We start from the raw sequence: 12459 nt of genomic DNA, 5'->3' as shown, positions 1-12459 counted from the left end.
GTTATTTAATAACATTTTATTCCACAATTAGAGCCTTGTTTTTTCTTTCACTAACCTGCAAATCTATAATTGTTTTAATTCTTGGGAATCTGCATGTGAAAATATTTTAATCTCTTATTTTGCTGTCTAAAATTTCTAAAGACTTATCTGGAATTAACCTTAGTCAATTTAAAGACTCTGAATTAGGGACCAGTTTGTTCATTCTTTTTTCTTTCTTTTCTTTCTTTCTTCCTTTTTTATTTTTTAAGGCTTGAATTTGATATAATAATCTCCTAGTTTGAAAGTCATTTAAAATGAAATTCTAAGAAGAAATAGGACATAGATAAGGCAGTGTAAACCAGTTACCATTTTTAAAAATTTTTAATGTTTATTTGTGAGAGACAGAGGCAGAGCACTAGTTGGGGAGGGGCAGAGAGAGAGAGGGAGACACAGAATCTGAAACAGGCTCCAGGCTCTGAGCTGTCAGCACAGATCCCAACGTGGGGGCTTGAACTCAGGAATGGCAAGATCATGACCTAGGCTGAAGTTGGACGCCCAACCAACTGAGCCACCCAGGCACCCCCAGTTACTATTTTTAAAATAGTAATAGTTTTGGGAATAGCAGAAAAGGAAAAAGATAATCTCATCTTTGTAAAAGTCAAGTTTTCCCTGTTATAGAAGCAGCACAGACGCCTCATACAAGAACATGATAGCTGCAGGGGCTTAGATCAAAAGGCAGTCAGAAGCCTGACCTCCTGCTAAATCCGATTGTATCTGATCTCATAAACAAGAAGACACTGAGGCTGGATGTCACAGACCTGATTAATTTTCAAGTAGGGCAAATACAAACAGGGAAGACTGATGCTCTTATTTTCCTAATTAACTCAGATGATTCATGGTGGGTTAATAGCCGGGATCTCTACTCTTCCATCACCCGGATGGGCAGGCGCTTGCTTTCCGAGAAATGATCTGACAATTAAGATGCACAGGGAGTGCCCTGAGAAACCTGATTTTTAAAGGGCTGTGCTTCTAACGCTAGGGTTTTTACTTGGACAGATCCTCACTCTGTCCCAGCTCCATACAAAAGAAATAGGCAGATTGATATGTTCACAGTGTGGCTTTCCAAAGGCACAGAGGGAAATATTAATGCTAGTTTGTTAACAGTTTCCACGTAAAGATTAATTTAAATGACAATGCTCTGTGACATGAATAAACAGTATTGGGATCTGAGAGACATATTATTAACCTTCATTTGCCTTTAACATTTCTAAGAGACATAAAGGACTAAACTGTTTTTGAAAAAAGTGGCAGAATCTGGATATCAGGTACCATCTGTACGTGTTTTTGCTGCTTTAGGAGACGAGTGGATGTTCTTTCTGCCAGTCTCTCGAATTCCGGGTGTTGCTCAAAAGATTATGTATCTTAAGCCAACATGTTCGTCTCCGGGGACTTCAGCATGCAAAGACCCCTTTTTCTACCTGCATAACCAACACGTTTGTTGAGAATAAACAGGGCCAGGCCTTGACATTTTCCAGCTTGTTATCTGTTTAATTTTCCATCTGCTTCTTTTGCCACTGCCTTCCAAAGGAACATCTGCTGCACATCCCAGAGAAGGAAAGGGAGATTGAATCCATGCCACCTGGGTCTGCAGGCCTAAACCTTGGGATTCAGATGAAGGGAAGGAAAGAAGACTAGCAAATGGTCCAGAAAAGTGAAATGAGGACAAACAGTCTGTTAAGAACAAAGCTTTATTTCCATTTATTGCAGAGCCCACATGACCAGACCGGCCGGACAGCAGTGTCTGCCACTGGCAAGGGCGAGAGGCAGGGGGAGGCAGCCTGTGCCTGGGGGAAGGCAAGAATAGTTTCTGTTGCCCAGGTATGCCCCTTGGTGCCTGAATCTGCAGGTAGTGTCCAGTTGTTCACATACCCTTTAAGCAAGCACCCTGCTATGAGCTGGGCTTTGTTCTGGACATTCTGGAGGCAGAGATGATTATAAGATATATTTCCTACCTTTATGGGTTCTTACAAATATTTGTTTATTTATTTTGAGAGAGGGAGAGAGAATCCAAGCAGGCTCCGTGCCATCCCTGCAGAGGTCGACATGGGGCTCATTTCCATGAACCATGATATCATGACCCGAGCCAAAATCAAAAGTCAGAAGCTACACCAGTTGGGCCACCCAGGCATCCCTTATTTCCTGCCTTTAAAGTACTTGCCTAGGATATGGGAGATGGGTAAATAGACAGCAGATTTTAATATACAATGATAAATTGTATGTTAGCCATTTCCTCGGGCTGGGAACACTGAGAAGGGAAAGGAAATGTGCTGAATCCCATGAAGCAAAGTGGTAGTTCAAGGAAAGGAAAGCTCTACCCAAATGGTGCCATGAGTAGAGTCTGGAAGAATAAATAGGAATATTTGAAAACAAGCTCTTTTTACTCCTTATGATCCAGGGGTGGTAGCACATAGCAGCCAGTCTTTGTATTGACTCAAAGAAGTGAATCCCCCAAAGCCTTAAACCCACCTACCACCCCCCTCAATGTCAAAACATCAGTTATTCACAGTGTACTAGCTGGTTGTGCCATCTCTTAATGTTATCCAAAGAGTTACTAGTAGGATAGCGAACTCTCATCAGAGAGGGATAGATGCCTCAGTATAAAAATCACTTCTTAATTGGCTGCCATGGAATAGCTAGTTGTCAGGTTTTAACTGTCCTTAAGTATTAAACTCAAACATCACCAAAATCTCAATATGTGAAGACCACAATAGCTAATGCAATAAATTTTTAGATTTAGGAGTTTCTGTACAATCAAATATTGAGTGAGTATCTGGTGTGAGCACCATGAGGCACACAGAAGAGTAAGGCATGACTTTTGAGTCTACGAGCTAAAATCTGATTGCAATAATATGCAGTTCGTTCTATCATTCTGACATGGCAAATGCTTAACATTTAACTGAGGAAAGAACGAGGCTAACGTGATAATGCATTGCTTGGTAAATGTATGCTTCCTTCACCTTCCAGGCTGTCTACAAATAAGTGTAAAACTTCATAGCTTGCTTTGGATTAGTTGCGGTGTATACTGAGATGCAAATGTAATTGGCATAGTCTCTGACTACACCATTACACTATTGAGGCATTTTAATAAATTTTGTTTTATTTATAAAAATGTATTAATACATTTTATTTTTTAAAAAAATTGCTTTCACGGAATGGAAATGACCTAGGATAAAGAATCAAGCACACGCCTTTTTTTCTATCACAGTTTCTTCTCAAAAGAAGGTTTTTCTCACTTTATTATTATCATTTTTTAATGTTTTATTTATTTCTGAGAGAGAGAGACAGAATGAACAGGGGAGGATCAGAGAGAGAGAGGGAGACACAGAATCCGAAACAGGCTCCAGGCTCTGATTTAGCTGTCAGTACAGAGCCCGACGCAGGGCTCGAAGCCACGAACGATGAGATCATGACCGGAGCCAAAGTCAGACGCTTAACTGACTGAGCCAACCAGTTGCCCCTTTCTTGGTTTAAACAAACACATTGAGAAACAAGTTTTTGAAGTTTTTATTGCTACTAGCTAGCAAGCTATTTGATAAAACTAAATATGTGGTGTGTTTTTATCTTGAATCAACTCACAGAAACTCTTAGGTTATTATAAGCCTGTAATATTGTGGTTTATGGTTAGTTTCTTAGATGGAGTTTAAAGGCATGAAAAATTTTAAGTTTCAAATCAGATCATTAGATATGTAGATAAGAGAATTTCCTTTGTTCACCTACAAGAATGCACTTAAAGGGGCGCCTGGGTGGCTCAGTTGGTTAAGCAGCTGACCTCGGCTCAGGTCATGATCTCGCGGTCTGTGGGTTCAAGCTCTGCATTGGGCTCTGTGCTGATAGCTCAGAGCCTGGAGCCCGTTTCAGATTCTGTGTCTCCCTCTCTCTCTGTCCCTCCCCAGCTCGTGCTCTGTCTCTCTCTCAAAAATAAATAAAAGTGTTAAAAATTTTTAAAAAGGAATCCTCTTAAAAAGAAACTGATATTTGAAGCACTTTATGATTTCAAAATAGGAACAAAATGAAGATTTTTATGGCATTAGGTAGTTCTACTATCAGAAGAAAGTTTCAAAGTAATTTCCATCAGGAAGCCACAATCCAATATTTCCTAATTTAGAGTTGATAGAAACACAGACTATTTTGAGTTGGAATGTATGCCTGAGTTATAGTCTGATTTGTAAATGAAAAAACTGAGACCCAGAGAGATTAAATAACTACATCTTGGTTTTTCTGAGTTTCTAATCATGACATGAGACATCTCGGCACATCATGACTTCTGGCATTATCTTGTCATGGTCGCTCCTTTCAGTTTTGTGTTTTTAACCATGAAAAAATAATCCCGGGACAGAGCTAGATAAATCTGATTCTTAGCTGAACTTGTATTTATCATTCCCACCCAATACTCTAGAAAATCCAGTTTAGCTGGCTGGTCTCCTGACACGAAAGAGTGGTTCTGGCATTTTTATTCCATGCCATCCTGATTTTCTTTCCTTTCTTGGTTCTCCCTGAGATTGTAGAAGACAAGAACAGCAGGTAGCCCCATGCAAGCCCACCTGTCTTCCAAAACTGAACTTGGCAAGTATAGCTATTCCATATGCAATGATCTGCAGGTAGACTCGGTGCTGTTAGAAGGAATGGTGCTTTGTGGCATTTAGATACAAATGAGTTTCAGGTACGTTCCTGAGGGAGGCACGTAAGCAGACTTAGTAAACTGTTTAAATATTCCATGCCTAACATTTTCTGAATTTGGGGATAACTACACATAATTTCCTTTGGCTTCAGTATAATACAGATTAGGCATAATAAATACATCAAGAGGGAACTAAGCCAATTGCTGAAACGTGACTTCATTTAGTTGATAGTGGAGAAAATACACGATGGCGTGGTCATTACTTAAATGAAGCACAGAACAAACTCTGAGTTAATCACATGCCACCTTTCCCCGGCCCCCAGAGAATATTCTTTTCCTTTCCTACATATGTCTGTTCCATACTTCTACCTGTTTTGTCCTTTTTCCTTTTATTGATGCAAGTGCAGTGGGAGATGAGCTAGACATTCCTGTTGTCTCTGCGGATCTTATATTCAACTTCTGGTGGATGAATAGAGCTGTCTCAGCCTCCAGGGCCAACATGTCTTTCTTTGTTTCTTTTCGAGGATTAATATGAGGCTGCTGGACCCATGGGGGAAAACGATTCCTGGATATTTTTCCTTCCCGTACTTGTAACTACTTTTGCTTGGTCATCTTTAGGACTATCAAGAGGCCTCCAACTTGGAACAATTTGTAACTCGATTTTTATTGAAGGAGACCTTGAATCAGCTCCAGTCTCTCCAGAATTCTCTGGAATGTGCCATGGAAACTACAGAGGAACAAACCCGTCAAGAAAGGCAAGTTAAATATTTTCATATGGTGTCTGGTTACTTATTGTGAAATACCAGTTGAGGGACATTCATGCTTAAATGAGTGAAAACTAAAAATGAGAATTAGTAAATTTAAATAGAATGACAGGAACCTCCATTGGGTGCTTGCCTTATATTAGCCTCTACAAGAGACCATTCTATTTTTACTGTCCATCATTTATTCAACAAATTTAAATTGAGAATTTAATAGATGGGGAAACCTTTAAAAGACACTGTAATAATGTAAAGATACAGTTTACAAAGTTCTGACTTTTCAGGAGGCTAAAATCTAACACGTAAGTAAGACATGAAGAGTAAAACCGTAACACAGGATGCAAAGTGGTACATGCCATACAGAAGGCAAAATAACTTGCCAAGGATTCAGGAAGAGTAAAAGGTTAAATATGGAGAGAGAGAGAGGAAAGACAATTTCATGGAATTTTCTGACCATATGTAGGCTCATCTCGCAAATGAGCATTATGTGAAAATGTGGAAGTGATAGAAAATAGACTAAGAGGCCAAATGAACTTGTATGTACCCGGGGACTTGGGAATAGAATCAGCCTTTTTATTTAAGAAAACAGAGAAAAGTGAATGGTAAGAAATGTTTTCAGAATTCAAGACCACCAAGTAATATCACGGAGAAGATAAGTGATGAGATTATAAAAGCTATATAAATAAAGGTGCTAATGCTAAAGAGAAACCTGAATTAGAAATGTGTAAAGCAGACGTCAAAATTACTCCAACCAACAGTTGGTACTTTCTTGAGTTGCCATTGTTTATACCTTGCAAGCTCGAGAAGGGCTTGGCAAAACTCGTGCTTATGCAACACATTTTTGCATGTGTTACTTCAAACCTATACATGTGATGATCTAACTTTTTGCATTTGAAGTTAGGGAGAATCACACAGCAGCTTTTTTGAATAGCCTGATGATAATGGACTACTCAATAGGGCCAATTTTTCTAAACAAATTAATGGATACATAATTATTAGGACATCTCGAGTAATGGTGGCATTTTCAACCATGTGTTTACAATGTCAAAATGAGTGAGCACCACCAAATTCTGACAAAAAAGACTCTAATCTCCAATCTAATGAGCTTGTGCAGCTGATGAATGTTGGTGTCCGCTCTTCAGTGGATCTGTGGAGCATTCTCACATTATAAACTCATTTCCACTGCACTGAATGAATCCATCTCAAATGGCAGGTATAACCGACAGCTTTAGAGAAGCAGCAGGCCAGTTCCTTAGGTGTGAGCAGAGGATAACAGAGTGTCTTGAAACACAGTGATACTGATTTCATGTTCCAAACGGGAAATGAGGTTGGTTTCTTTGTTGTCTTTAGATTTTCTTGACGTATAATAGATCCTCCCTTTTTAGAATCAATTATTAGCCTACTGAGAAGAGACTTACAAAAGTGCTCCACTTCCCGTCTTCACCTGCATTTTGGGTTTTGTCTATTGTCAGCTCCTACAAACTTGGGTTCTACATTCACTGCTATATAGCAAATACATAACGAACAGCTGTTTTTGGTGCCAGGCCTCAGGCTAGCCTTGACCCCCTGTGAAAGCTACCAACAGCTGCAGCTGTGTTTAATGAGAAAGAATGTGATAATGCAGAACTTAAAGAACACAGAAGGCATTGGAGGACTAACTGATATTTTATTTATAGGTTTCTAGCTCAAACAGAGCTTGGAAGAATAAACACTATTACAGGTCTGATGTAAATCTGGGGAGTGCTATTGTGCGGTATTGATTAAGGTACCTAGGGATGCCCACCTCCCACCCCAAATCCATGATACTCCTCCCAGGGAGGTTTTCAGTAAACAAAAATAAAATAAAAAGCAAATGAAAAACTAGTTTCCTCTATGAGTTTTTGCCCATAAATCCAACTTGAAATCTCTGGTGACCCTGACGGAAGAGTATAAATTACGCTCATGCTTAAAATGCTGTGTCCCCTCTCTCTAGCTTCATCTTCCAGTCGCTGGCCACCAGAAACCAAAGCAAGGAGAACCCCAGGGGCCCTCACAGGTGGGGAAAAAACAGGGCAGGAAAGATGGCTCTCCTTTTCCTATGATATTAAACAAAAGACCAGTAAATAAGCCTCATAGGAGACAAGACTCGAACGGGATCTTTAGGGTAGATTTAATGGCAGAAAATATTCTCCCTGGAGGTCTTCTCAGCCACCCCATAGTACCCTCTTCTTCCTTCTGGCTGGGTCTTCCCCATTTGCTTGCTCACTGCTTGGAGCACTTGCTCTGGGAAAGCTTCACTGCTCTCAGAAGAGGACTTTATACCTCCTGCTGCACCGCTGTGTCTTCCTCAGTACCCTCTTCTTAGCTGTACCTGCAAGCCCAGTCCTTCACTTATCTGTCCTGTTAGACTTGGAGTTTCTAAATGACAGGGCTCTGCCTTGTTTCCCTCTATCTGCCACAACTAAATGCTGAATATATGAAGCTGAATGAATGAAAGGGAATCCCAAGTAAAGGGAACTATGTAGAACAGCAGTGGATGAGGGCCTGGGGCAGTGAAAGTAACCTACCTGGCATGTAAGGTTAGGGAAGGTCTTAAAAGCTAGGTAGCTATATTTAGATTTCATATTATCAGAGATTGTCTTAGTGGTTGTAAATGAAGGGTTTTTTAAAAAAATTTTAATGTTTTTATTTATTTTTGAGAGACAGACACAGAGCACAAGTGGGGGAGGGGCAGAGAGAGAGGGAGACACAGAATCTGAAGCAGGCTCCAGGTTCCAACCTGTCAGCACAGAGCCCAGTGTGGGCCTAGAACTCACAAACCATGAGATTATGACCTGAGCCAAAGTCATATGCTTAAGTGACTGAGCCACCCAGGTGCCCCAGATTTCAAGGAATATTCTAGTCTCATAACAGTATATACTAAAGATTTGGGAAGAGTTAGAGCTAGGTCAGAGAGGAGAGGTCAAATCAATGTACCTCAGAACTCACCAGTTTTTTGTAACATAAAGGAGGAGTCCATGATACCCCGCATAGTCAACAGTTGTAACCTGCAGAGAGCATTAAAAATCCCAGAGTTATAATAATTTGCTTCCCCTTAAACATCAATATTACTTTGAGACTTAATATTTCTGAAACCTAGGGATATAAAACCTCTTTGGAATATAGCAAATTTTGAGAAGGGATCTAGTCTAGTTATCACCCCAGGGAGGAATCACACCGTATCAGTCATCCTGCAGTAATGAGTTAGACATGCAGTGCTGGGCAGAACGTCTGTGTCTATTCATGGGAAAATGGCAATTTCAGAGAGAAGGGATGCGTATAGCTGGAATGCCACAGAGGTGAGATTTTCAGATGGTGTTCTACAATATTCTTTGTATCCGTCCTGACATACTGGTAAATGGGCGCCACTTTAATTCCATGTCTTCTGAAGGCACCTAATAGCCAGTGACAAGAATAATCATTATGTGACACTGAAGCTTCCCTCTAGAGGTTTCTGTCCTTTTATATAAACCTCCATTCCTCACAGACCAGATTTCTGGGAACACAGCTTAATTATATGTGAATTTATTTTTATAATGGAATATGAAAATTTACTCTATTTTCCAAAGTTCTTCTTTATCCAGAGCAATACCTTAAAGGTACCAAGAGATGGTGCTCATAATGAATAGGCCTGGAGAGGCCACTCTACAGTGGAGGCTGTGAGTTGGCAGTTGCCACCACCCCCTCTCCCTCTCCCACTCCCTCCTCCTCCCTCCCTCTCTCCTCCTCCTTCCTCTCTCTCTTTCCCTCTCTCCCTCCCTCTCCCTCTCTCTCCTCCTCCCTTCCTCCCTCCCTCTTTCTCTCACTCCTTTTTCTTCTCTTTTGTTTCTTTTCTCTGAAATAGCCAGGGACAACCAAAACAACAAATCAAACACAAAAAAAAAGAAACTTAGAAGAAACAGATGTAATCCAGAAAGCAGAAGACTGTCTCAGAAGATCATCAATGCCTTCAGAAAGCAGAGAAAAATATTGCATTTATGAATTAAGGAAATGATACTACTCTATTTTTATTTTTTAAGTTTATTTATTTTTGAGAGAGAGAGAGATAGTGTGAGCAGGGAAGGGGCAGAGAGAGAAGGAGACACAGAATCTGAAGCAGGCTCCAGGCTCTGAGCTGTCAGCACAGAGCCCTGTACGGGGCTCAAATTCAAACTGAGAGATCATGACCTGGGCTGAAGTCAGCCTCTTAACCTACTGAGCCACCTATGCATGCCGGAAAGGATGCTACTTTAAGAATAATAATATTCAAAGCACACAAAGAGTTCTTGGAAACTATGATTGCAGAAATAAGAACCTTTGGTCAAGATTTGGAGATAAAAGTGTGATGACATTTTCACAAAGAGATGAAAAATAAGAAACAAACAAAAAATAATAAAGCTATAGGGTAGTCTAAGAGGTCCAATATTTGAAAAGTAGAAATTCCAGAAAGAGGAAAAAAGGAGAGAAATTATCTAAGAAATAATCCTCAGAACAAGGACACGAGTTTCCAGGTTGACAGAACAGAGTAAGAGCCCATTACAATGAATTGTAAAATCTGACACCAAGGCATGTCATTGTGACATTTCAGAATACCAGAGACAAAGAGAAGTGTCTAAAATCTCCCAGACCAAAAACTAGGTCAAATACAGAGCATGAATAAGATACTAGATTTTTTTAAATAATGGCACTGAAAGCTAGAAGGCAATGAGACAGCCTTTTCAAAATTTGAAGAGAAAATGATTTGCAACCTAGAATTCTTACTCTGACTTGTGGCAAAGATGGCAGAGTAGAAGGCTCCTAGGCTCACATAGTCCCATGGATACACCTAAATAACAGCCACATAAGTGCAGATAACCTAGGAAATGACCAGAAGACTGACAGAACAGACTTTCCCCAACTAAATGGAAAGAAGAGGCCACATTGAAAGTGGTAGGAAGGGTGCAGATACGGCCATGAACCGCATAGACCCACTAGACTGTGGTGGGGAGGGACGTTGCAATCATGGAGAAAGGAGAAGAAAAGACCCTGCATCAAGCACCCCAGACACAAGGGACCCACACAGGGAAGGTGGACCCTTATAACATTTGGATTTGAAAACCAGAGTGGCTTAACTTTGTGAGTTCTTTGAATTAATGGAGCTTAACACCAAGAATTTTAAAGAAGATCTAGAGGGCGATAGGAAACTGAGTTCCCACCCTCAAAGAAACAGCAAAACAAGCATCCCTGCTGAGATACAGCAGAGAAGAAGCAGTTTGAAAACTGCAGGGAGTACATGGGAAGGAGATTTACTAATCTTAAAATGTATATTGGAGGAGGACGGATCTTTGGGAGACTTCTAAAGGAAAAAAGGAGTTGGCAAGCATCATTTCCCTCCCAGACACCTCAGAGTAGATACATGGGCACCATCAGATTTCAGCATAAACACTCTACACCTAGGTTGTCAAGAGCATGCCCAGCACCCATGTTCTTCTGCAGACCTGTCTGCTTCAACCCGACTTAGCAGGAGTCCAAAGCAGTGCTACAAGTGTGGCATTGAGTAAGCAGCCAATACTACAAGTGTGGCATTGTGCTACAAGTGTGGCATTGAGTAAGCAGCCAATACAGTGGCCACTGCAAATCCAAAGTTACTTCTACCATGGGGAGAGGGAAAGATAACCAAACAAACCAGCTCCACTCTGGCCCCAGAAGTGGGCTGGGGGCAGACATCTAGCCTGACTGCAGGCCCTACCCACCAACGAAAGCCACTTAGTAGACACTACACGGAGAGTGCCTTGCAGATCGGTGCGACCACAGTTCAAGCAAATGCCGGCTTTGACTAAACTTGCTGAAAAAGCAGCACCAGAGTTTTCCCCTTAACAAAACAAGGACGAGACCCTGGCACAACAGAGAGAGACAGAGAGAGACACAGAGAAAAAGACTGAGACTGCAGATGACTGTACTGAAGGCAAATACAGCTTGGCCAAAACATTAGAATACATGCAACATACATAGGAAACACCCCTGAAATGTCAGGTTCTGGTAAACAGGGGACATTGTACTGCAAGGCACTATAGGACCTCTTCTTTATAAGGCCGCTACTTCCAGTAACAGGAGACTTTCCCAAAATATAGAAACAGACACAGAAAGTTAGGCAAAATGAGGAGACAGGGAATATGTCCCGCTTGAAAGAATCACAGCAAGAGAGTGAAGTGAAGTGGATATAAGTAACATGCCTGATGGAGAATTTAAAGTAATGGAAATAAACATACTCATTTGACTTGAGAAAAGGCTTGAGTATTTCAGTGAGACCCTCAACAGAGACATAGAAAATAAAAAAAAGAGGTGAAGATCTCAATAATAGAAATTAAAACTGTAGTAGAGAGAATAAATAGTGGACTAGAGGAATCAGAAGAATGGGTCAGTAACCTGGAAGATGCAGTGATATGAAGCAATCAAGCTCAAGAAAGAGAAAAGAATAATGAAAAGAATAGAGGAATTCGATGACACCATCTAGTGTAGTAACATTCACATTATAGGAATAACAGAAGGAGAAGAGAGAGAAAAAGGGGAAGGAAATTTATTTGAAGACATAATAGCTGAAAACTTCCTGAATCTGGGTAAGGAAACAGACATCCATATCCAGGAGGCAGAGAGAGCCTCCAACAAAATCAACCCAAGCAGGTCCACACCAAGACACATAATAATTAAAGTGGCAAAAAGTAGTGATAAGAATTGAGAAGAAGCAAGAGAAAGAAAACCCATACAAATAAACCCCATAAGGCTATGAGATGAGTTTTTAGCAAAAACATTGTAGGCCAGAGGGAGTAGCATGATATATTCAAAGTGCTGAAATTAAAAAAAAAAAAAAAAAAAAAAAAAAAAAAAAAAAAAAAAAAAAAAAAAAAAAAAAAAAAAAAAAAAGCCATAACCAAGAATACACTTTCAGAATGCTGATTACCACCAATGAAATTGAATCAGTAATCAAAAACTCCCCATAAACAAAAGTCCAAGACCAGATGACTTCATAGGTGGATTCTACCAAATATTTGAAGAAGAGTGAATATC

General features: G+C 40.3%; 1 protein-coding gene across 3 annotated transcripts in view; it reads left to right on the top strand.

Moving 5' to 3' along the window:
• Positions 1–12459, top strand: part of NECAB1 (N-terminal EF-hand calcium binding protein 1) — a 184409-nt gene that overhangs the window by 130621 nt on the left and 41329 nt on the right. For all 3 annotated transcript variants that reach the window (XM_039240593.1, XM_039240592.1, XM_039240591.1), the window contains exon 6: positions 5276–5412. In XM_039240593.1, the coding sequence (XP_039096524.1) occupies positions 5276–5412 (137 nt within the window). The remainder of the gene's footprint in view (positions 1–5275; positions 5413–12459) is intronic.

The sequence above is a fragment of the Hyaena hyaena genome, unplaced genomic scaffold (assembly GCF_003009895.1).
Source record: "Hyaena hyaena isolate Hyena2069 unplaced genomic scaffold, ASM300989v1 scaffold_177, whole genome shotgun sequence".
In the NCBI taxonomy this organism is placed as follows: domain Eukaryota; kingdom Metazoa; phylum Chordata; class Mammalia; order Carnivora; family Hyaenidae; genus Hyaena; species Hyaena hyaena.
The sequence above is the reverse complement of the archived record's forward strand: the minus strand, read 5'-3'. Positions and strand labels throughout refer to the sequence as shown.